The sequence below is a fragment of the Nicrophorus vespilloides genome, unplaced genomic scaffold, assembly GCF_001412225.1.
Source record: "Nicrophorus vespilloides isolate i.1.1-1 unplaced genomic scaffold, Nicve_v1.0, whole genome shotgun sequence".
NCBI classification, from domain to species: Eukaryota; Metazoa; Arthropoda; class Insecta; order Coleoptera; family Silphidae; genus Nicrophorus; species Nicrophorus vespilloides.
In genome coordinates, this window is record NW_017095809.1 from 319,511 (window position 1) to 345,829 (window position 26,319).

General features: G+C 37.8%; 1 protein-coding gene across 2 annotated transcripts; it reads left to right on the forward strand.

The window, feature by feature from the left end:
* Positions 1-3,126: 3,126 nt before the first annotated feature.
* Positions 3,127-26,001, forward strand: LOC108564956 (zinc finger protein castor homolog 1-like). 2 transcript variants are annotated; one of them, XM_017924168.1, is made up of 11 exons: positions 3,128-3,929; positions 10,140-10,216; positions 10,563-11,144; positions 15,660-16,027; positions 16,905-17,022; positions 22,120-23,275; positions 23,336-23,822; positions 23,881-24,301; positions 24,435-24,515; positions 24,650-25,537; positions 25,623-26,001. In XM_017924168.1, exons 2-11 carry the CDS (start codon positions 10,150-10,152, stop codon positions 25,895-25,897), a joined length of 4,443 nt encoding a protein of 1,480 aa, XP_017779657.1. In that variant the 5' UTR covers positions 3,128-3,929; positions 10,140-10,149; the 3' UTR covers positions 25,898-26,001. The 2 variants fall into 2 exon arrangements, with proteins under 2 accessions (XP_017779664.1, XP_017779657.1); XM_017924175.1 differs by lacking the exon at positions 24,435-24,515 and having other exon boundaries at positions 3,127-3,929.
* Positions 26,002-26,319: the final 318 nt, after the last annotated feature.

Sequence of the window (26,319 nt, forward strand, 5' to 3'; positions counted from 1 at the left end):
ATATTATTATTAGTTTTTTTTTTGGAATTAGTTAAACATATGTAATTATATAAAATAGAACCTATTTATATAATCATAAAAAATAAGTTTGTTGAAAAACTTTTTTTCTAAAAATTTAATTATAAATACTTCTATTATTTAGCGCACATTATATATAGGTAAGATATTATAAACATTATTTATCTGAAGTAAAATTAATTATGTTTATTGTTAATTGATTTTAATGAGAAAATATTTGTTGAAAAATATATTTTGATAGTCATTAAAACCAATAACTTTTCTAATTATATTTGTATATTTTTATTAAATAAATTGTAACTATAATTAATATTTGCATTTTAATATGGAAATTGGATAAGTAAAAAAAAATATCTTGATAACATTTTGAAGTTTAATTATATTTTAAAATTTTGTTATTGATTATGTTTATATGTCTTTGAGTTATTATGGAAATGATGTATTGGTCAATTATATAAGATTAAAAAAAAATAATAGGAAGGAACATACATAAAAAAAAGAATCGAAGAATTAAGTATAATCAAAATTATTGTCACCTTGATCTCCATTTGAAATATCGGAGTCAGGTAAAACCAGTTCTTACTAAAACTAGGAGCCAGACGAGCGCACACCACATCTACGATCAGTTACGATTCTTTTAACGGATGTAATCCTCACGTAATAGTTATTTTATTCCAGTAAACTGACTTCTCTAACCTAATCGAGGATTTGACGCTACCAGAATGCATTAATGAAAAAGTTTTCACGTAAAATTGGGTTTTTAACTGTATCCTTATATACTTAATATTATTAGTACTATACACACAATAAATGTCGAACGATAACCATAATTCGAGGCAAATGAAACACTCGATAAAGTTAATTTCAAATTAAAAAAAGCTCGATTCGTTTTTGCTTGATTTCGAATGAAAGCTGTCTGCTATTAACATGCAGTTATTAAAAAAATAAATGTAAATGAAATTATTTTAATTGTGAACGAGCCTATACGAATGGGCTGAAGTAAAGAATACGCGAATTCACAATTAAAATGTATGAAAAATGTGCGCTCTCGTCGTTTGGAAATCATAACAATGGCAATTTGATGCCAATTTAATTTTATTTCATTTTTAAAGGAATACCTGGTTTTCGTCCTTTTTTTGTTATTTTCTTTATAAATAAATAAAAATAATGTTGAATCCTGGAATTCCTCAGCAGTTTCCAAGTTTATTGGTACATCAATATTATATTGTTTTTGCATCAAGTTTTCCGTTTTATTATGCCTTTAAACGCGCACTTAATCTCTCCTTTACTTTACTTGCTAAGTCTCTTTCGTTAAATAACTTCATTCAATTGATAAAAAACATGTGTATTTTCGTGTATTTTTTTTTAATTTTATAAAATTGGTTTGCAGAAAAAGTATGTGAGGTGGTGATTTGTAAAAAAAGACATGGTACGTAGCGCCCCTTCGGTGTTATTTGAAGTTGTGTCCATTGTCCAGTAGCAATTGCGACCGGTCCAAATTTAGAACGGCGGTCAATTACAGCACGAGCCCATCTGACATTTGACAGAAGCTCGAAATGACCGCTACAAATCTGCTTTACATAATGGACAGTTTCCAAAACAACATGAATTTGCCATCGTATAAATCACTTTCGGTTTAACTGCTTCATTTCGTACATCTTAACATTTGTTTTATGCATTTGTAGTGTTGATGAATCTATTATTTTAATATTAACTATTTTAGTCTGAATTGTTTTACAAATAATTTTTAGTCTAAAACTTAATTACTTGAAACTACAGTTAACACACGTTTACAATTATCAATTATTTCTAATTATTATATTTAATTAAATTTCTTTCAAAAATGATTTAAACATTATTAAATAAATTTGTTTTTGTTAAAAAAATTGTATAACACATTTTTTACATTATATTATTTATAATTCTTACTTTCGTACTTTGCTATGAATTAAGAAAATTATTTAGAATTCTAGCACATATTTGTACAACATATAAGAAATTTGCGAAGAAAGCCTTGTTCTTATAAGAAATCCATTTACATTCTAATACAATTCAATTTATATTATTATTTTTTTAAATAATATTCCTAAACAGAATTTTTTATTTAAAAATTTTCAATAATTAAAATTTAACAAAAAATCATTGAATTTCTCGCATTGTTTTTTAGTATAATTTATATTCTTGTGAATCTATCTCATTTTTTTTTAATTATGTTTAATCTGAAAAGTTATTAACTTTCAATATAGTTTTTAATACATTTAATTTCCATTTGACAGTCTTGAATAATTCAAATTTAGTTTTTCTTTAAAACTAGATCGGATTTTTTGAAATATAATTTCAAAACTTACGAAATTTCTTAAAATGCAGTGAAAATAATGTTTTTTTTAATATTTATAAAATTTAATTTTTCGCATTTGTATGATATTTGATGCATTCAAAAGTCAAATCAATTCATATCAAATTTATCACTAAATTTCCAGAAAATATGAATTTGTCTAAATTTCATAAATATGTTTAATTTTTATGATTAAACTTTTTTTTGTAGACTTTATAGAATTTTTACAGATTTGTTTTAAAGAATATATAAACTCCTAATTTTTATTAAATTTGCTGAAAAGCTGTAAGTGTATTAAGAAACATCACATGTTTGTAAATACTTGAACTTCTGATTTTGAGTATTGTTGTAATATTTAATGTAATCTACTGAAAAGTCAATGAAATCAAATAAAAAAATAATACTAGATTTAGTTAATTTATAGATTTTCATAAATATCTTTCATTTGTATAAAAATAGAATATATTTATAAAAAATTAATTAAATCTCATTTTATAAAAGAATAATTATTTCCAATAAAATGAATCTATAAATCTTATAGATTTGTATAAGTTATATAATATTTCAGGATTTGATTTACTAGTTCTATTATTGTTACAAAATATTTATTATTTTCAATTGGAAGTTTTGAAATGGAAGTAGTTAATATTGAAAACTCCTTTGTTCCGTTTAGTTTAAGTGTATTTCATATATACACGGTATGTAGATGTAGTAGGTGCATTACAGTCTTGCAGATTTTATTAGCCGAAGCCAAGGTCGGAATTATAGGAGCGAAGGAGTGCTAATAAACAGTACGTGGAAGAGATGCAAAGAGGCGGTTGTTGCGGCGGCAATTGCAGCCACGAAGGGAAGAAATGCACTTAAAGTCTGAAACTGAAAATTGGACTTAAAACAAAAAGGACGAAAAGGATCTGGCGCAAAGTGCGAACGAAGAACCAATATGATTTCAGCATTTCACGTCCTGAAAATTTCGTGTATGTGTGCGGAACGGAACGCAAACGTTCAGGTTCAGGCTTAAAAGTGAAGAAAGAGTGTGTGAGAGAGCAAGAGAAAGAGAAATATTCGTGGTGGGAGTTGCGTCGCGCCTCAAATCCAACCCTAGGGGTGGGGGAAGAACCTTAGAGCGGTTGCGGCCGACCCGCTCCTGATCCCCGGTATCCTCACTCAGTCGGTTCCAAACCGCAAACGGAACACGTTCCTAAAAAAATACAGAAAACAACAAACAGAAATATCACAAACACGAACTACCTATTTATTATTTTTGTTTTTTAATTTTTTTTGGGAACGTCTGTTATAAAACAACTATTATATAATTTAGTGTACATAATATAATACCCAAAACAACTATATTCTCCCACCAAGTCTTATGTTTTCTCTCATTTGAATGTATCGCAAACAAAAGAAAAAAGAAACAATTAAACTTTCTAGTGATTAGAATTGTGTGTATATCATCAAGTGCTTGAGTTGTATCATCTTCTGGTTGTGGTGTGTGCAAGTGCGCCCACGAGTTTTAAAAGTTTTTCCTGTTTTACTTTTTCGCGAGTTCTCAGCCCGAAAAGGAGCCAGGATAACTGAGGTAAACATCATGTTTGTTTGTTTGTTGTTGTTGTCATCATCATCACCGTTTTCGCCCACCGGATCGTTTCTTTTGGAGAGGGTGGGTTTTCGGTTCCGGAAAAATCGCACGCGGAGGGGCGGGTTTCTTTACGTAATTGTGCGGCCGCGGTGGGTCACGCACGCACTAACTGGAGGATAGGAGCAGTCGCGTGGGCCAGTCACGCACGCGCCCGCTTTCCACGGGCGCGTGCCGCCGACTGGAGCGGCGCGTGCCGGAAAATCTCTCCCAAGAACCAACCCATCCGATCGCATTCTACCAACAACAAACCCAATGACCAAACCACTCGAACCCATCTCCAAACACATCCAAAACCCAAAAAAAGTAAATATAACATTCCAAGAATCAAAGTTTTCCAACTGCTCAAACTGTTTAAATAATTACAATCGGAATTCTAACAATTATACTTAATTCGCAATTCTTCAAGTATGTTCAAAATCTGCAAACGGAAGCATTCGGTAATCTTAGTTGCGCACCCACGAAACATAGGAAACACGTAATCTACGTTTGATATACAAAGTGAATTAAATACAGGAAAAACACAAATTGCAATTTTCCAGATAATAAGTAAAATATAATACAATAAGTGAATTATGCATCAACAACATCTTAAAATTATAATTAAGTTTACTAATAAACACACAATTTCACTCACAAGTAATCTTATGTATGATAACTAAGTAAAATATGCGTCTTATAAGAATCAAATGAATTCAGTATAATTATGGAAATAAATCTTATTTCAATCATATTTAATTACAGTTAATTGTTTTAAAATTGCCTTCATCTTATTGGAACTAATTTATTTGTAATTAGTTAACATTTTTCTATAGGAATTCTTCTAGAAAATCCAATTTTTTAACTAATAGAAAATGTATAATGTAGACAATAATCAGATTTATTAATTGTTTTAAATTTGCTTGCAAAATGAAATAAATTCAATTCACTAACTGCTGTAGTTATAAACCGTAAACGTAATTGCTTTTTATACACAATTACATTTAATTGATTTAATGTTAAATTTTACGTAAATCAAAACTAGTTTTCATTGAAAAATATAATGTAAATAACTTTTACTCATCATTGCAATTGATTGTTTTAAACTAGATCATATACGAAAAATAAAATGATGAAAAACTGGAATGAAATATTTAATGTTTAACTAGTCTAGTTTATTGTAATAAATCAAATTAAAATCATGCTCATTTAATTGCTAAGTAATTACTTGATTAATTCTTTACATTTGCTTGAAATATGAATTTATTAGAGATTTCTTGTTTAATCTTCAAAACAATTTTATTTTAATTATTTTCTTGATATTACTTGAATGTTATTTGATATAATAAAGTTTAAATCAAATTATATTGAATAAAAGTAATTAATTACAAAACAAGACCAAATTCTTCATTTTTATAATCATATTAGAAAGTATTTTTACTATAGAAATATGAACGATTTCTTAATTTTAATGTTTTACTAAATATTGATAGTTTTAGTTTTTTTCTTAGTTTCCGTTAGAAAATTAAGATTCGTTTAGTCTCACAAAAAAATAGTGTTATAAATGAGCGTGTTTACTAATATGCAGCATTTGAAAGTGGTTTTATTACAAAATTAATCGTGTTTTTGACAATCCACGAAGTTTAGTCATTCGAACGCAGTTTGTATGTATGTAATCAATGAACGTGTTTATTAATATGTCGCAACGGATAGGAAGAAAATAGCCATTTAGATTACGGCCCGATTGCAATGTAAATATGCAATCGTAAATTGGCGCATGGAAACGTGATACTCCATGGTAATATTGCCGTTAATTGAGGCGCAGAACAAAATGAAGGAACAATCGCTAATATTTATGTAAGCGCGTGCCGTTTATGATTATTACCGTCGCGGAACTAAATAGACGTTAATTCGGATTCGCACTTAATCCTCTGAAGCGGCGCCGTTAATTGGAGGTGAGGAGCAAACAGATTGTGATAGCGCGCGCGGCGGATGAAGGGAAACAAGGATAATGGAAGCTGCGAAGAAGCGCGGGATTTGTTCATTTCACCATAAATTACGGGCGGCTGGTAAATATTGTCTCAAATGGAGTCGGAATACGGGAATACCGAAAGGACACACCGACATACGGAGTGTTTACCGCGAGTGCGAGGCACTTGCGTGCGGTAATTACACACAAACTGGTAGAACCAACAGAAGAACTAGCTAGTAAAGACATCCGCCGCCGCCGCAGCCTGGGATTCCGGTACGTTTCTTCTTCGCTTACATTTTCCGAACCCTTTTCGGTTTTGCTCCTCTTCTTTGCGGAGCTGGTTTTATATATATAGTTTGTATGTGTGTGTGTGTGTATATATATGAAGGTTTTTTTTGGTCGTTTTCATTGTAAAATTTGCTTGAAATTAATGTCGCATTGTTCGGGAATCGAGAGCGGATTGGAATGCGTGCATTTGTTTTATCGCGTTTTTCGGGGTCCATTTGGTCGCCGGGGCCCATACGTAATTAACAATTAAAACCGGGTTTCGGGTCGTTTATTTTGGTGGCCGCCGCTTTTGTATTTCGCGAGAGAGGGCTTCTTTCAAAAAGAAATATATCGAGGGCGGGAGGGACTTGTCGAACGTGTTTTCGGGGGGAGACCTCTTCTTCGGATGCCTTCTTCGTCGCTACACCATCCGTACCATCGTCTCGGATGGAGGATAGAGTGCTGCAGTTCTTTACCTTTCCGTTCCGTTCCCCCCTTTGTACGTAAATCAATTGGAATCGGGCCGAGCGCGAGGAGGAAGGAAATGGGACAGGTTTATAGTAAATAAGGTGCTGGAAAAGTGTTCGCGCGCGCTCACCACATTACCAACTAAATACAAGCCGTAAGAATGCTGTAAACGAGTTTTAGAAGGCATTTAGTGTCTTTAATTAACATTACTCTTCTTTCCACCGGACTCATATTTCAAACACCGGGGCGAGAGGCTCGCGTTTATAATTGAATCCGACGCTGCGCTGCTCCTAAAAGCCTCGGTTCTATCCATTAATAACCGGAGGATACGCGCGGGGTGTCGTTCGGAACAACCAACACACGGACGGACACATCCCAAGAACCGAACGCGAAAAACAATTGACAGACAAACGAACCAATCTCGGAATTTAACGCGTGGGAAGCCCTACAGCATTCGTCCATCCATCCTCTCCGACTTTTCAATCCACAATTACGCTCCCAAACTGCAATTTACTACTACTTCCACTTAAAAGAAAAGAAAAAACAACCCTAATCTAACTTAAGGAGATCATAACCTAACACGAATCACCGTCGCGTTAATAATCTTGTTGTGTTAGTCCTTCTTTTATTGTCTTTTAATTAATTATACCCGATGCAATTTTTACTGGTTTTTAATATGTAACAGTGGAGAGCTCGAGCAAAACAGCAGCACGAGATAGAAGGAGTGAGAAAGAGAGAGAAAGAGCACGCGCCGCCGACCGATCCGAGCTTCGCTATATATACGTGTGCACTTTATAAATAACGCATCGTTTATACAACATTGACGATTTATAATCATTAAGTGCTTGTATCAATTCATTTAATCGATCGATGCCGCTTGTAAAGTGATACAAATCTCCTACATCACGGCCTGCCATCTCCATTTCAAAACCCGCGAGAGCCGCCTCGGATCCCAACCCCCAACCAGATCTCTCGTTTTTAATAACAATTCAACACGAACCAAAATCATGAAAAGAATCAATTCTATATTTCCATTAATACAATTCAACATCATCGCACAGATTTACAACAACAAATTAAAATGATATTCAATAAAGTAGAACAAATCATCTTATAATAATAATTCTTAATCGCTTTATTACAAAGATGAAAATTCCACACACACGAAATCATTAATTTTAAATTGTATTTTTTTTCCTTTAATAATCATTTGATGTGACCCGAATACTTCGGGACCACTTTTAGAAGAGTGAAAAAAATTGTTATTAATAACGAATTTAGCGAGTAATCATTTTTTTTACTCACAACTAAATATGTTTTTTCTGATTTTATTGTAATTAGCGTGCTTTTCATGTGTATGCGTAACTATGTGTTTATATATATATATATCAGTGTATATGTATATGTGGTGTGCTCAGATCCATATATTAAAAAGAGATATTGCGCGACAATAATTTTGCAATAAATTTTATTGTTATTTAAACCTATTTTATTAACTGCACGGCAATGTATAACAAAAGAAAGGTGTGTTGGCCACTTTATATGTATACGTGTATGAATATAATTTATACCGATTCATTTCTTTGCTAATGGCTTCGCGGAAAAACGAGCTCTCTCGACGCCCGGCATTATTATTACTCTGCGCTCTCAGTAACTGCCCTCGCAAAACGGACACACTCAAAGAAGTAGATACAGAAAGAGGAGAGCGAAACAGAGAAAGAGATAGATCAACCTATGTTGTATCTATCTGGTCGTTCGATCGAAATTGAAATGCCTCCGCCATTCGGGCAATAGAATCATGGTTTTGATAAAACATGCAAATCGGGCCCCAAACTCTCCCGACTTCTTCCCTCCATCTCCGTAATTACATTTCGATCTCCCATAAATACTATCGAAAATATAAATCATAAAGAGTCCATTAATTACGTAAAGGTAGAATAAGAAGAAGAGAGACGGAGAGAAGAAGAAAAAAAAACATGTTTTATGTATCTATAGAAAGAAAGAACTGGTCCGAGTTTTGTTTCAGATTATCTATATTTTTTTTTTAGTTCTTATTCAATCTGTTCCAGATCATAATGCTTTTCTCTTTCTGGTGGCAGCACAAATTATAATGGCCTTTGTTTTAATTACGATCCGAGAAGATAAATAATCCTATTTATAACTATATATTTTTTTTTGTATACTTCTTGCAATTGCTTGGTAGCTTTTGAGGCCAGGGATCTCACGATTTCGGGCCGGCTGTGATCGTATCAAGTTTTAGCTTAACCGGAACCCGCGTTTCGTTTTCAGTTTTCTTTCAGCGCACTGAAGACACTCTGTACATATATGATATACGAAGAAAAGAAAGGATAAACGAAAAAAATAAATAAAACGGATTAGAGCTGCGTATGTCTATTTCGACGGGGATAATAAAATCAAACGAGCAATTGTAAATCATAATTTCAATAAAACGATTTTTTTCCCTTTCGCACGGCTCGGACCATAAAGTTTTGCACGTATCGACGAGTGCACGGTAAATTTAACCGGACGATAAAACGTTTTCGCGCGCGCTGTTTCTGTTGTTTAAATAATAATAAAGCGGATTTGAAAATAATTGAAAAAAAAAAAATATTATATATAAATCTGTATGCAGATGACGAGGTGGACGCATATTTATCGGTGATCGGTGTATAAATCCGCACTTTATAAATAATGGTGAGATGAATGGGTAATTAATTCAGTCCCTCTCCGATTTTCCTCACTCCGGAGGCCAGTTTAAATCTTGTTTTAATGGAATTTCATAAATCAAAAACCGTCCGACTTATCTCGGCCGATCGATGCGGAACGATCGACTTGGCTACAAAAACCAATCACGAAAAAATTACCTAATAATAGGAGAAATCCGAGGCCTGAAAAATATCCATCTAGAAAGAAAGTATTGGGAAAAAAATATTATATATATATAAACGAAAACAGGGCACGCAACATATAATTAACAGTTTAATTTTTCATCGCGAAGGGGAGAGTGCATTTCGGATCCTCCCTCCATTTTTCACGAAAGGGTGATAAAACCATTAAAAGTTTCGAACGTGGGGTGCGTCCAGTTTTTTTTCCTTCTTCCTTATTTAATTTTTACCCGTTTAACGATATGCACTATATATATACATGTATGTATCCAGAATGGATTTTTATTATTACGCTCTTTCTTCTTTACTCCGAATTGTATGCACATGGTTGATATGCAAATTTGCAACCCCTTTTTTTCCACCCCTCGATTCACGCACACACAGTTGGCCGCCGTAAATCACGTTCCGAATCTTTCTTTGTTCTTCGATACAAATATAAATGATATCATCCGCATTTGCATGCACTTGGGATAGGGGTGGAGACCCAGAACGCATCATCCCCCAAATGATGCTCTCTTTCACATATTATATAAATCATATTTTTTTTTATTAACGCCCGTTTTTTGTTTGGATATGTTTCAGGAATGATTGGATGTTGGGTGTAATGGCAACTGTTACTACTGGCTTACTGTCGCCGAATTCTTATGGGCTAAATCCCGGTAAGTATTTTTTATCTGTTCTTTCTTCGATTCTTTCGCTCATCGAAAGCCTACGAGAAATATCCGAAGGGAGAAGAGTACGTGATGGGTTTTGCCAAAAAAAAAATCGTCTCGGATCGCGTCGCGCGGAATTCGATCGCGACCACAATTAAAATTTTCATTTCTTGGAAAGCTCTGGGCGCGGTTTGCTTCACAGACTCCGGGGTTCAGTAAAAACAACGCAAAATTCCGTCCCTTCGGTCTTATTTTCGTTTGGCCATTTTTTGCTTCTCGTCGGGGAATAAATTGATCCTCGATTCGGAAATGGCATAATATTGTGTATTTATTTATTTTGGTCGTGTTGCAGATCAAGTGGCGGCCAAGATGGCTTTTCGAGGAAGCTTCGGGGGCGGCAATTCCAGCGACTCGGAGAACGACTATCGCCTTCAGCAGGCGTGCGAGCTCCCGAAGCGCAACAAGCGGAAGAACTTCAAGCCGCGATGCTCGAACATCGCCTCTTATTCGGATACAGATGAAGCCCTGAATCTGTCCGAATTCAGCAACAACAACAATAACAATAATAACAACAACAACAATGCGAGGAACCGCAGGAAGACGACGGCAGCGAGGAGGGTGGTTGTTGAAAGCAGCAATTACCATCCGATGGATCTGAGCAAGAACGACTCGGAGTCGGCGTCCACCGATTCCGAGCTGAACTTCGAATCTGAAGGGGAACCGAAGATCCCACCAGGCTTCTCCATCCACAGCCTGGCGAAACCTCACCATCATCCCGACTTCCTGACGGCGGCGCCAAGCGGTGGTCATCAGCATCAGGATATGCGAGAGTACGCTGTGAACACGATGCGGGAATTGCTCGGCATCTACGGGTTGACCTCAGAAGTCGCGGAGTCTATCAGTCGGCAGCTTCCGATCGCCGCCTTCAGCTCAGGTAAATAAATTGAAACATTCACTGCCGCGGCAGAAACGGATACCGATAAAACAACAGCATCGACGGAAAAGAAACGAAACAAAACGAAACGAAGGAAGGAAGGCGAAAAAAAAAGGAACTGGTACAAGTAGCTAAACTATATTGTCTGGCCGTTTTCTAATTTACATTATGCTGCCCACGCGGTTCAACCGAGATGGAGCATAACGTGGGGCCCCCGATGCGGACGGAGACGGCGACGTCGCGTTGCATGTTTTCAGCGTGCGGCGCGATCATAAATTTCGCGGCCATTGTGCAACAACCCGCCCGTTAAACCCAAGTAATCGAATGATCGCGCAACAATTTCAATTTCAATCTCTCAATTACTCAAACAACGAAACACCATATCCTTTATTTTATATCCATTTTCAACTCCCCCACCAGTAATTTTTCACATCTGACACAATCATCATGCACAGAGACATTCCTAATAGCTCTCAACTATTAACATTAGCAAACGCAGTCGCCGTGATTCTTCATATCCCGATTTATGTGCGTTTCGACGGTAGCAGGCGTAGCCGTCCATCGTTCATTCGTGTCTTCTTTTTTTCTCCGTTTTACCATCGTCTCGCTCTAAGCAAATATTACCCATTTCGTGTAATTTAATTTTAGGAGTACGCTTGGAATTCTGTTTATTCACTTCTTGAGGATTTAATTTTTCAAGTTCTCTTTTCTGTCTCTTCGCTGGCCGCTCTTGAAAACTAGCATATGTTAATGAAAATATTTCAAGTGTACGTAGCCGCGTGTTAAATAAACACACATTTCTCGCGCTCGCATGGGATGATGATTATGATGATGATGATGTTGCTGCTGTTACTACCGCCACAAATTACACAAATCTTCGGTTTTCTTTTTTTTTTATCATTTATTCATTGGTAATAAAATACAGTTACGTCGTCCTGTATGTTAAAACAATTTAATGATTTTAATTTTGGTTTAGAAGACGCATCGTAACTGGGTCACATGCTTCGTTATAATCCGCCGAAGAAATATATATATATATACATATATGTGTGTGTACGATTTTTTCTCGATAAAAGTAATAAAATCGAATTCCTCCACCTCCGGCACCGAAATTCCGCTATTTAATTTGAATACAATACAACTTCCAAATTCTGCGTGTACGTTTCGCTCGTAGATGTGTAATGAGCGTCGATTTGGAAATTCTTTCTTGTCGCGCGCATTGTTTTCCTTTTTCGCAATCGCTGCGACAAATTTGGCCCACATAAGGGGAAATGTGCAGCATTAGCGTTCCACTTTGAATTTTCAGCCTGCCTAAGCAAAATCGCGCGACTCGCGATGTTCAAAGTATGAATTTTGCAATTGAACGGAAGATTAACAATCCGAATGTTTGAATAACGTAAACACACACACACACACGCGGACACACGTTGGGTAAACGCGTCCCAAATTACACTACCCGGAGGAATGTGTTGTTGTTGTTTTTTTTTGTACTTCTTGTGTTATTGCTGTTGCTTTTCCTACTTTCCTCATCGCCTTCTCTCGTAGCGGCGGTTCAGAAAACGTGTAATTATTATTAAACACATACATTTTTATAGGAACGGAAAAAAAGCTATGCATGGATTTAGTGATGGTTGACCGTTATTGGCCCCGAAGGTCCGCGTAGCCTTTAACATCATACGCTCGATTTTTTTCCATCGTTCCAAAGATGCCTACTTTTGCTCTAAAAAAGGAATTAGCATTTTAATATGAAATTATTAATTTTTCGAAAACGAAAATTAGTCGCAGACCGCCTAATTTGGAATTATGAAACGAACGGCGATTGGGTAATTCGTTTCGGTCCAGTTTCCTTCTTCTATTTTTTTTTTCTTCTACACTCTCTACGACGATTAATTACGGATTTAATTATATAATGTACGCCGCGGACGAGATAAATAATATTTTCGGTGGACGTTTTGGAAGGGCGCATAAATCTGTACGGTGGTTCTCATTTCTGTATATATACATTTTTTTTCTTGATTTGCTGTTGTTTTGTTTCCTTTATGCCCCTCGATAAAGTATTTTCTAAGTAATTTATAGCCTACCCAAGTTTCGAAGAGTCTCCTCTCCCGGTGCGAGTTTATTCTTCTTCGCCTTTTGACGCGTGAATTTTTCCATCTTATAATACATAAGTAAGGCTAATTTTATTGCCGCGAAGCCTCTATAAAATGGAAATCAAATATTTAATTATTTTTAATTGCATGATTCATCGAGAATAGAAGAGAATAATAGTTGGCTGTTCGCTCTTCCTTCTATTCGAAGCGTATTCTTTCCTTTTCATTTTCTTTTTGGGGCCCCACGGACTTTTTAATCGACTGTACTATGAGTGTGTGTGCGTCTGGGGCGGTGGTTGCTGCGGGGATCTGCGGGGTCCGGGCTCTTTATTAAAAAACATATTTTCAATTTATCATAATCCGAGAGATGATGGTATCGCGGATGCTGCGGCAGAGCGAGACCATACCACTCGCTCTCAGGCCTCCTCTCCAAAGAGCGAGATGCATACTCTCTCCCATACATTCATACCCCATACACACATACAACATATGCATACATATACTTATACTCGCATAGGCACAGACACAGACGCGCGCATCATATGCATACGAATAATTAGATAGAGATATATCTGCTCTTGCTGCTCCATACAAGAAGAATGACGTCGGCGAAAAGGAATTTTCATATTTGTAATTGTATTAGATTATTTCTTAGTCCTCTTGAAAACCTTTTCTATCGCGCACAAGTATTCATCAACTCGCATCGCCGCAAAGTATAATTCCTGTTATTCACACCTGCATCAAAAATTTAAACATTTACAAAAATCTTGAGCGCTATGCATTTTTGTTTTCCTATAAACGCACCGTGCGAAAATTCAATGAATTCGTCGAGTCGAGGCAAAAAGTGAAACTTGACAAAACTAACGTTATTTCATTCCGATGGCTCAACAATTATTATTTTATTTACAGTTCTGCAAAACACGCAAGTTTCGGTAATTTATTTTATTTGCTTTGTTGTTTTTTTATTTGGCAAATCGGTGGACTACTAAAATACCCAGATTGTTTTCCTTGCTCGAAATTTTTCCTTGGCTCTAATACAATTACTTTTAATGCCACTCGTCTGACCTATCCAGATTGAAACACGATAGATCTAAATTAACCGATTTTCGAGCGTTCAATTAGAGAGGTGAAAAAAGTTCCGAATCCATTAATGGTGCTCGTCCACTATAATGATACATTAACATAAACAATTTTGTTTTTCGTTTCTTCGAGTCGATGATTTTATTTAGATGAGCGCAGATGAAAAGAGGCTTTACTTACATAAAAGTGATTTAAAACGGGCATTTTGTTCTTGTTGCGAGTTGGTGAACAATGCTGCGCGGAATATAAATATTAATGAACCAATGTCCAACTGCCGCGGAATTATTAAAATATTTGTATGTATTTGTATATACATATATATCGTTGATAGGGAATTATGGCCTCGGCGAGACAATCCTACAAGATGAAGAAAGGAATGCGCGTACGAGGAGGCATTGTTCCAATTTTTCCATCGGCCTTCTCGTACTGGAATATTATTATTATACATGGATTCATTATAAGCATGTTAAAATAATTTAGAGCTTCCGTTAAAACCATTAGATGATTTTACATAAACTGAAATTATTCTAGCAGCGCCTTTTTTTATCAATTCCGGTCCTCTCGCGTCGTCAAGAAACATCGGTGACATGAAAGGAAGAGAAAGAGAGAAAATAATAAGTGGGAGTGTTAGATGAACAAATGGTGGAAGTAAAAAACAGCAGGGCTTGTTAAATTAATTAAAGGAGGGAACGATGATGATAATAATAATAATAAACAAAACAAAAATAAAACAGGGAAATATAATATATGCGTGTTTCTGTAATAACGTATCGATTCGTTTGGGAGGGAGCCGAGGAGAGAAGCAGTCCAACAAAAGAGTTGTTTTTAAAATTCGAGCCAATCATTTATCATTGCTGGAAACAAATGAATTTCTACTTTGATCGTAAATGGATAGTGAGAGAGAGTGCGACGGATGGGCTTCGGCTTGGTAGAGAAAGAGATGGAGAAGGTTTCGCTGGGGCTTTAAAAATGATTAATATTATGTATGCGCCGCGTGTGTGTGTTGTTCGGGGCCCCGGTCGCTGTTTCTGGGGGGGAAGAGGGAAATAATGAAACGAAACAAAGAACACAACAGCAACAACGAAACGAAGAACGAAACGAAATAAAAAAAGAAGAAGTTGAAGAATAAAAAGAAGGAAGGAAAGAAAAATAAAGAAGGCACCACGAGAAGAATACGCCGAGAGTTGCACGAGAGAAACCGGCTTAATGAATAAACTATTTATTATCGGTTCTCGAAATGAGTAACAAAAATGATTGCCACGAATGTGTATCCATCCTCCGCACGTTCTTCTTGCATCTTTGTGTACGATAATATTAAAATGTTCTTTCTTTATTTTGTTTATAGGAAAGATCTTGGAGAATCTATCTCTTGGTCCTTCGGCGGCGGTGATGGCTGCAGCAGTAGCAGCAAGTAGGAGTCCTCCGAGTCAGCCGCCGACGCCGCCAAGCACGCCGCTCTCGCCGAAATCATCCATCGTCAGCGAGCGTCAGCACATCGTGCCAAGCATTACGATCACTCAAACAACTAGTCCGAACCTCAACATACCTCACCAGAAGGTTCCTCTGAACCTAGGCAAGAAAGCCACCCCCGTGAAGTCTTTTCCAACGAACGGCTCGAGCTCCACCTCCGTCGCTGCAGTAATGCCGCCTCTGCCCGAGTTCCCGCCGTTCCCCTTGGACGACCCTAAGGCCGCCCACATCCTTAATACCAGGGTAAGTAGCAACGCGATTCCACGTGAATCTCTGTTTATACCATGACGCAATGAAGGTAATTGCGGGCGCGCTGCTCGCTTGCCTCCTCCTTCCTGCACGAGAGAGCCGCGACAACAGGTGTTCCTCCGTGTTACCCGCGCTTAAGCAGCCGCAAAGCACTTCCGAGATTCACCACCTTGCGCAACCGAAATAAATCACTTCCTCACAACGCAAATGAAGAAAAAATCGCGCTCCCATAAACTGATGTTGATGATAATAATGATGATGATGATGATAAGGGGCGCGGACACCGGAGAGGATCACCAATTTGCGCGCCCAAATTATTATGATCACACGCTCCGGCCAAATTGGGTGTCGAATTATACGCCCGATTATTACGGAATCGCTACCATCTCATTTCATCTTTCTTTGTTTATTTTTATATAGTTTTCTGTAAATTTCCGCTTCTTCCACTCTTTTCAATTATTGTAGGAATGTCTATTTCTGATGCTCCCGTTTCGAAATAACGCGAGTTGCGTGTAATTGCCTCGTTGTCCTCACCTCGAACGCGTCCTCTTCGAGACCGGATGAAGATGCAGAGAGATACTTTTTGAACGCAATTTCGAACGCATTGCGAAATTTCTGAGAATAATCGAAGCGCGTGCCTTTCCATCCATGCATTTGGCAGCGAGCTCAATTAAAGTGAATAAATTTTCCATCGCGCAGTCATTGCTTTTTTTCTTCAAATATAAATAAATCTGGTCACGGCAATAATGAGAAACTTTATTAGCACAATCGAAAATAGCGCGCCGCTTTTCCTGTCCATTAACGATCGTCGCAAATGCGCACATTTTATTATTATTGATTGATTCATTGGAATTTTTCTTTTTGTTCGCAGGGTATCTTTCCGCAGATCATGCATTTCGGAGGTTTGAAGGAGGACGGAAGTTCGCCTCCTCCACCACCTTCGTCTTCATCTCTGGACGGATTTGGCAGCAGCAGCAATCCGCTGAACGGTGAGTCTCCTCTATACATACATTTTCTTGCGTCTTTTCCGCAATTAGAGTTGCACAATGTGTGCGAAAAGTCGCATCGCTGTTGTTGTTGTCGACCGTTTTCTCTCGGTCTCCTATGGTGGCGAGGATAGTTTTGCTTGTATCTGTGCATGCATGTATCTATGCATGCAAGTGTACGTGAGTTTGAGAGTGCGGGGCTCCGAAAATAGGCACGGCTAGGCGCGTAACATTAATTAAGTGTAAATTACTCGAGGGTTTATTTTAAATCTTGAAACAGTGCTTTGAAATTTTTGGTCAAACGGTATTTTAGCCGGTGAGCCGCGCCAAAAATTTGACATTTTAGCGTGAGCCCGATCCGAGCTCCTTCCTCCTCCGGGAACTCACGAAACGGCAGAAAAACAAAAAATCGCAGGACGCGCCAACTGCAAATACTCAGGGAGACACAGGGGGGAGACGAATTTAATTAGCCTCGGCCAATATAAAATGCGGACGTGCATTATGAGAAAGCCTCGTCTTCTGCGATCCGAACCAATACATCTGCAGCAATTGCATTTCAATCGTTCTTCTATGTCTTTTCGATGAAGACACACCGCGACAAGAAGAAGATTATATGCATACGATCCCTTTTTCTCAGCCCCATAGATCTCTCCAATCCTCATCCTCCTCCTCTGCCAAACGAACGTTTCGTGCTGGATGCACGTGTGCTTGAATTAATAAAAGCATCCGGACATTCGAGGAGAGAGACGAATCAAAATAAGACCATATAGAATTTCAGAAAGCCTCAACACATAAAGGGCACTTTTAATATGTGCACGTTTGTAATATGTGGAAAGAGAGAGAGAAAAAGAAAGAGGTAACAAAAAAAAATTGGAAGCACAGAAAGAAAACAAGTTTTATTTATCTTTTTAAAACCCTTTTTCCTCTGTATGTGCGTATGTGCTCGCATTAAATGAATGGATTTCTAAGGCACAGCGGCAGATTTGCCCTGCGGCCCAAGCTCTTAATCCACTGCACAACAACGGCCGAAAACCGAGTACTTCGTTTGGGCAACTTCGGGGCCATGCCCACTTACAGAATAAAAAGTGAAAAAAAAGAGAGGAACTAGTATTTATATTTAAAAAAAAAAATTCGTGAATCGATTCAATGGGGCTGCTGCTTTAAATAAGGGTGCCCGGATGGTTTAGGGTTGCGATTGCACAAAAAAAAGGGTTACAAGCCTGTTTTTTAATATATAAGGGATTTATATTTTTTTTTAGAACTATATATATATAAAAGCGATTTTAAAATTGCGAAATGGGGGCGTGCGATCATTGTTCGGACACCTGAATATTCGGTAACAAAGCGGGATTTTCCGGCGTCCCTCAAATATTGAGACTGCTGTTCGATGGATCGGACGTAATCTGGATCCCGAAACTGCACTGAAAACAGTCCAATGAACTCTTTCAGCGATGCCGTATTTTCTATTACATCCATTATTATTATTATTACTACTACTATTTAGTGTTTTTTTTCGTTCAGCTCTCATCCGTTATAATAAAATGCGGGCGGTTCTCTTCAAATAAATTAGACAGATTTACTGATTTAGATCCCGGCTTTGCTCTGGTTGTGGGGAAAGAGAAGCTGTTAACCATAAAACGTAAGACAATGGAGACATTAAGCAGAGAATAATTTAATATTATTATTATTGATTATTATTACTGATGTACGCCACATATATTTTTATTATTGGATAAGTGGCCGTTATAAATATTTGCCGCGCGATGGGAAAAGTTTTATTGCTGGATATTTCTGGTCGTTCAGCCTCTCTCTCGTAGCGTTTTCAATTGGCTGAAATGGGGAATTATAATATTTGACGTTGTGTGCGACACATACATAGATATACGCATACATACATACACACATACAAGTGTTGTGTGTAACTACACATTAAATGCATATGAAAAAGGAAATACTAAATAAAAGTACGGAGCGTGTTTCTGTCCCATTCTATTCGTAAATTACCATAATCACGTCAATTGAAAGCAATGAAAATCTCTCCACCAGTCTCACGACAATTGCTCTCCAATTTAACCAATTTAAACATCTTTTTATTATTCATAAAAAATGAAACAACACGGACTCGAAGCTAACTTTTCAACGGCACATATACTTCCACTCGAAAACGTCTGGACATATTAATTATCGCACCGACAACCTAAAGTTATCAGGACAACGCAAATGGTAATCCTGATTTCGCCATCATTAATCATCGAACGCGGATGTTAAGTGGACGAAAATATATCCTTATTACTTTGTGCACACTCAATGTCAATCATATTCATAGCCATTCAAATAGTCAATCAAAGACGACGAAATAGAAGGAAAAAAATATATATATGCGCAATGTGATTATTAATTTCAAAGTATTGTTGCTTCTCGCCAACGCTGAGACGAAGTCCGCTCTACGCCCTTGGCACGTTTTCCTTAAATATTCGACAATTCATCGACATTTTTGAAGCCGATCAATCTCCATTTATCAGTATAAAAGTTTACGGTTAACTCGTAATGACAACTAATTTGAATACGTGAAAAAAGAATGAGATATAATGTAATAAGATGAAGGAATAAAAATAAAATAAAAAGTTAAGAATTTTATTAGTCGAAAAGTTTAATAGAGAAGTATTAATATAAAATGTGAAATGTCTATATTCCAGGCCATCAATTTGACGTAAATAGTTTTTAAAGTGCTTAATTTTATCGCCGCTCCGAACGCTTAATTTTTATTATTATTATTATACACATAACTCCTCTTCTCTTCATTTTTTTTTGTTCCTCTTCATTTGTGTTTGTGTATATATATACGAGTGTGTGTATGTATCTGTAGGAGCCTGGCTTAATTTATTATTACGTGTGAGATGTTGATGGACGGCTGAAGGAGATAGAAGAGAGCGAGAGAGAGCATAAGAAGAAGAAAAAAAAACTCATTAATCTGTGGAATTATTAAAATTATTACGCGTTCACAGAATGTTTTCTTCAAAAATCCGGCGATTCGAACAACCACTCCCAAAAAAAAATCCCGCCGCCTGTCAGTATAGCGCGCGAGCGGCACACCCGTCGTTCGGACGCTCGATGGTACCTTTGGGTACCCTCTGGTGCATCGGGTATTTCCCTGGATATCGAAAAACTGCTCGAACCCAGAATCCACCTGAGGTGTACCCGAACCGGGGACCTCGGGACCATCGAAGTCCGGCCTCGTGCGTTCCGCATAATAGCGATGCCGGGCTGGACTATTAAAAATGTGAGATCATAATTCATATAATTCTTTTCTTATTTATTTTCGATTGAATTTTAAGACGCGGACGCACGATTCCCAACCTTATAGTCGCTCTCCTTTCTTCCTCAACACACACACACACACGCACATACATACATACACACACATACATTCAACTTGACCTCCGTTTCATTCCTCGCCCTTCTCACCACCACCGCCGCACACCACAGAAAAAAAGCTCTTTCATTAAAAACGCTCTCAGCATTCATTTATTTATTTATCCTCAAAACTCGCTTCGCAGCATAAAATAACTCACCAAACAAAGAAGGAACGACGGAAAAAAGAAGATTCATCAAAATTAATTGCTTCTATAATCATCAATCTTAACGCCCAAAAATTTTTGCAAGTTTATTCGATTGTAACACTTCCCCCCTTCGTATCTCTCGCTCTTCATCGCGCCTGCATTTACTTCTTCTTCATCTTCTTCTTTTTTTTAACATCACCATGTCTCCAATTAAAGGCATTCAATCGTTTGCTTTTTAACCCACCCTTCCTAGAGATGCATGAATAGTGCGTGTTAGGTCGTTGTACTTGGAAGTGCTCCCAATTCACGAAATTTATTAGAGACCGCTTTTAAATTTGAATATGCAGCTTCCTCTTTTACATTGATTAATATAAAAGAACGAAAGAGAATCCGGCCATTCCCTCGACACAAAAACATGTTTTTTTTAATTTATTTAGACACAGTAACGTGCTCGAACAGCCTCGTAAAACTTTTCGATTATGTTAAATCAGAATTATTATGCATATAATTATCAGCTTTTTTTGTTGTATTCATAGTTATAATCGAGTTACATAATTGCAACATTCGTTTGCATCCGCTAATATTGATTTTATATGCAGACAAAAAAATCAAACTTAATTTGTCCATGATTTATGTGTTCGCGATGATTCATTCAAGTTAAAATACGACTTGTTATTTTTTTTTAATTTGTCATTCTCACACTTCTGCGTCCTTTTTTTTGTTGTTATTATTGAATTATGCGTTCATCTGGTGTGCGTTCGTTTCTGCTGGAAGGGCAACCATACAAAGATTCCATTTTTAAATTAAAACTAATTTCAAGCACGGAAAGAGTTCAAGAGCGCACAGATGGCCTCCTCCTCCTCCTCTCTTCATACTATTTTTTTTTCTTCCTCTAATGCACTCTAAAATACGCACAGCGTGCGTTCATTTAGGAAATTCTTTCTCTGAAATACACAAAAAAGGGGTTGCAAGCTCTTTGTTTGTTCAAGTGCCCTTACACGCATACACTCACACGCACATATATATTCTTAATAATCCAAACTCCGCACATTTCAATCAATTTTCTATAAAAAAAATATGTATACGTATATAATTGAAAAAAGATGAATAAAGGACATGGGGTATAAAAAGGCGGATACGTGAAAGAGAAGAAGAGAGAAAAAAAGCATATCGATTCTATAATAGAAAATACGAGTATTATAACGTCTATTGATATACATTCATGTGGGATTTTAATGAAATGCATAGGTTGGGTGATTGTGATTTACGATAAGATGCGCGCAGATTCTAAGTGAATATGATCACAAGCACAGCAACAACAAAGTATGCCTTTTAATGTCTCTCCGGTGAATATAATGGTTGTTTTTATAGCGAACTAGCTGAAGGAAGAAGGAGAAAGAGTTAAAGCATTAATGCTTCATTTTATTGAGGTTTTCAGGGGAAAATCGTAAATTTTAACTGCTCTCTCTACCGCAGCGCGTTTCGCAGAAAAAGATTTTATATTAATAATAATTTGCTTTCGTCTGTTTCTCTCCGACAGCGATGATGGCACAATCCTTAGCACCTACGATCCGCGACCAGCAGTTGTTGACCAAATCGCAGCAGTCCCAAATGGATTATTCCAAATACGTGAAGAAGTTCTCGTCCTCGATGGAGTGTGGAAGCCGTTACTGCAAGGATTTGAACTACCGCGAGCACTTCCATTGCCTGGACTGTAACTCTCGAGTTTTCCTGAAGAAAGAGGAGATGATTAGGCACTTCAAATGGCACAAGAAGAGGGATGAGAGTCTGCAGCATGGTTTTATGCGGTACAGCCCTCTGGACGATTGCTCCGATCGCTACGGGAATTGCACGCACAACAAGAAGCAGACGCACTATCATTGCATCAAGGATGGATGTGATAAGGTGTATATCTCTACCAGCGATGTTCAGATGCATGCTAACTACCACCGCAAGGATTCGGCGATCATCCAGGAAGGCTTCCAAAGATTCAGAGCGACTGAGGAATGCGGCGCGATTTACTGCGCCTTCTTCGGACAGCGCACCACGCATTTCCACTGCAGACGCCAAGGATGCCGATACACGTTTAAGAACAAGAGCGACATGGAGAAGCATAAGTCGTACCACATCAAGGATGAGCAATTGTCGCGTGACGGCTTCAAAAAGTTCATGAAGAACGAGATGTGTCCGTACGAAAACTGCCGTTTCTCCAAAGTCTGCAATCACATCCATTGCATCCGTCCACAATGCAATTACGTGCTGCACAGTTCCGGCCAACTGTTCTCGCATAAACGCAAACACGAGCGCAAAGACTCCGAGCTTGCCTACCGCAAATATAAGCTGGCACAGTCCATGATGAAGAATTTCCAGGATTCGCCAGCCGGCGGCTTTTCCTCATCTCATTACGATCAGATGGATAGCATGAGCTTGTTCAATCAAAGCTCCTCAAACATGTCGAACACGGAATCGTTGAGCGAACGCAACTCTCCGGTGTCCTACGAAGAAGATAATTCCGCGATGGACCTCAGCGCCAACGACTCAAACTTCAACGACGAGAATCCCACGTGGAATAACGAGGATTTCTGGAAGAAGTATTGCCAGCATATCTCCAAGTCCGATATGTGCATCGAGAGATGCGAACACGCCAACCAAGATCATTACCACTGCCTCGTCGAACACTGCAATGCCAATTTCAAGTAAGTTCTTTTATTTCATTATTCTAGACTCTTGGTATTAATGACTTAATTACTTTACAGATGCAAGGATGGAGTTCGAGAACACGCTCGTAACCACGAACAGCAAGAGCAAGTAACAGACGCTTTCTATACCACCATAACAAATGGCGGTTGCGAGAATTGCATCTATCAAGATAAGGACAAACATTTCCACTGTAATTGGGATAATTGCCGAGAAGTGATTTTGCCGAGCGAGAAACCTTTCCGTCGTTTGGAACATTACAAAATGCACGAGTACTCCAAAAAGCTCAGCCTGACCAAAGATCCTCTGACCATGACTCACCTAGCTACATCCGTCGATGGCATGTTTTGCAGAAAGCGCGGCAGGCCGCCAAAGAATCGCGTTATCGAAGTTTGGAACGATTACTCTCCGATCGGTGGACAAAGTCTTATGGACTCACCTCAAGCCATCTTCACCAGTTTCAAGCTACCAAAACCATCGGCTGCGGCTACATCCAGTAAAGATTTGGACGACTCCAACGACGAAAGGTCGAACAGTCCGACAAGCGTAAGTTACAATTTCGATGAGGCTCGGAACAAAAAATTTATTGAATTCATATTTCCAGATCCAAGATTACAGTCTGCAAGGTTTCGATATATATAACGAGAATGTTAAATGCCCAGACAACTTGTGTCCGTATTTGGGACAAATGCATTTCCACTGCACGCAGAACCGCTGCCTCTACGTCACGGACAAAGAGGACGTCCTAATTATGCACAGCAAAGACTTCCACGATAACATCGATATTTTGGATGGTTTCGAATTCTACGACCGTAACGTGGACTGCCGTCTAATGAATTGCCAAAGCAACAAGATCAACCGCCATTTCCATTGCACGCGCCCCAATTGCGGCTACTCGTTCGTCCAATATTCCACGATGGCTTTGCACAACCAAAAGCACGTGGACGAAGCTGAGCTGAAGATCAAGAACGAAGTGGATTGCAACAAATCAGATGATGCCATCAACCTTAGTCCGGACAGCAAAGGTAAATTGATACATATTCACATTTGCGAACTTGATTCACTGTTTCGCTGTATTTACTGTTGTAATTTTTTTGTTATATTTGTTTAGTTTGTTTGCACTTTTGTATATACTTAGAGTACCTTTTAAATTTTTAGTGGTTAAGGCTTCTGGGACTTTTTACCCTCTTTCAAGTATACCATCTGATCCACAAAAATCACCAGAACTTAGATCCACAGGTAATTTAGAAACCTACAGTTGCTTTTAGTCCGTTTGGATTTAGTTTAGAATCAGAGCTATAGAAATTTAATTATTTTTTATTGAAGTATTATTTAAATGGCATCTTTTTAATAATCAGTATTTTTCTTTACAGATAACGATGTAAATTCAAGCAATACCCTGTATGGACCGGAACTGAGCTGCAGCAGACCGTTCTGCAAGTTGAAGAGGAAATATCATTACCATTGCAACGCGTGCAATCAAGCTTTCTCTGAAATCGATCGCCTAACAGTGCACATCGCCAAACACAGTAACGGTGCATTGAACAGCCAATTGCAACAAGAGGACAATAACAACCATCAACAGCAACAACAGCAGCAGCAAATCAAAGAGCCGAAGATCAACGTTGCGCCTTTGCAATCGCTGCAGAACCCAAAGCCGCAGGAACAAACTTCTCCTCAAGAAACCTACCTTCCTCCAAGCTTCGATGCGTATTCGGCGTTTGGAAATTTCCCAGCGAATCTGGCCACCCAGTTCGCTCTTATGTCGCAGCAACAATTCTTACCGCAATCGCTTTACCAGAATCCGCAGTTAATGTTCCAACATGCAGGACTTATGCCCAACCCTTTACTCGCTCCACCGCAGGGTGCTTATGGTGATAATATGACCTCACCATTAGCCGCTATGGCTGCCAATTTAAACAAGCGCTCGCTGGATAGTGCCAATGATATGACACCAGATGCTAAGAAGGCGCGTATTCAAAACTCCATGAGGATACTGAAAGATGAGCCTGTGCCTGAAGGATACTTGAGGTTCCGTTTCAACGAGGACTGCCAGTACCAGCATTGCGGATACAGGGAACACCAAACGCATTTCCATTGCCAAAGGCAGGATTGCGGATACAGTTTTTGTGATAAAACTAGATTTGTTCAACATACTGCTCGTCACGAGCGTTTGGACACGCTCATGGGTGGCGACTTCCAACAGTACAGAGCCAACGTTGCTTGCGGAAGACCCGATTGCACATACACCACCAACTTGGGTAAGCATCTGTTTCCATAGAAACACACAACCATCCATGCACTTTTCGTTCAAGTACTAAATCGAATATTTCCTTCTTCTTGCAGGTTCCACGCAAAACAAAGCTTCGCATTTCCACTGCTTGAAGTGCGAGTTCGTCTGCACGGACACCAACAAGGTCGTAGCTCACAGACGCCAACACCAGAAGCTGGACTCGATTCAAGCTGCGGGCTTCGAAAAATTCACACCGAGTCAACAGTGCCGATCCCCCAACTGCCAGCACAGTGGTAAACAGACTCATTACCATTGTCTGCAATGCCAGTACGCTGTTTTGGGATTGGCGCAAATGTCTGCACATAAATACAGACACATGGAGGGCTGAGACGTTATGTAAATATATTATTTTTTAATATGTACAAAGGATTTATTTCATATGATTGTATATAGATGAACAGTGAACGTAGCAATAAGTTGATTGATTTTTTTTTAAACAAAGCGTACAAATAATGTTTATGTTAACTCGAATGGGCGTACTATATTTATTTTATATTTAATATATCAAAACAGGGTGCATCCAGAATTATATAGAAGATTCACCTGCGATTTAAACAAGATAATAAACAAACAAAAAAAAAGCAAACAAATCGACTGAGGTAACTGCAAGTTACATATACAAAAGAAAATAAAAGACAAATAAACGAACGCTAAGCGGGGTACGAATAACCACTGATTATTTTATTGTTTAGTATTATTAGGGAACAATAAATATATATATATTTACACAAATTCAGTAGATTGAGGAAT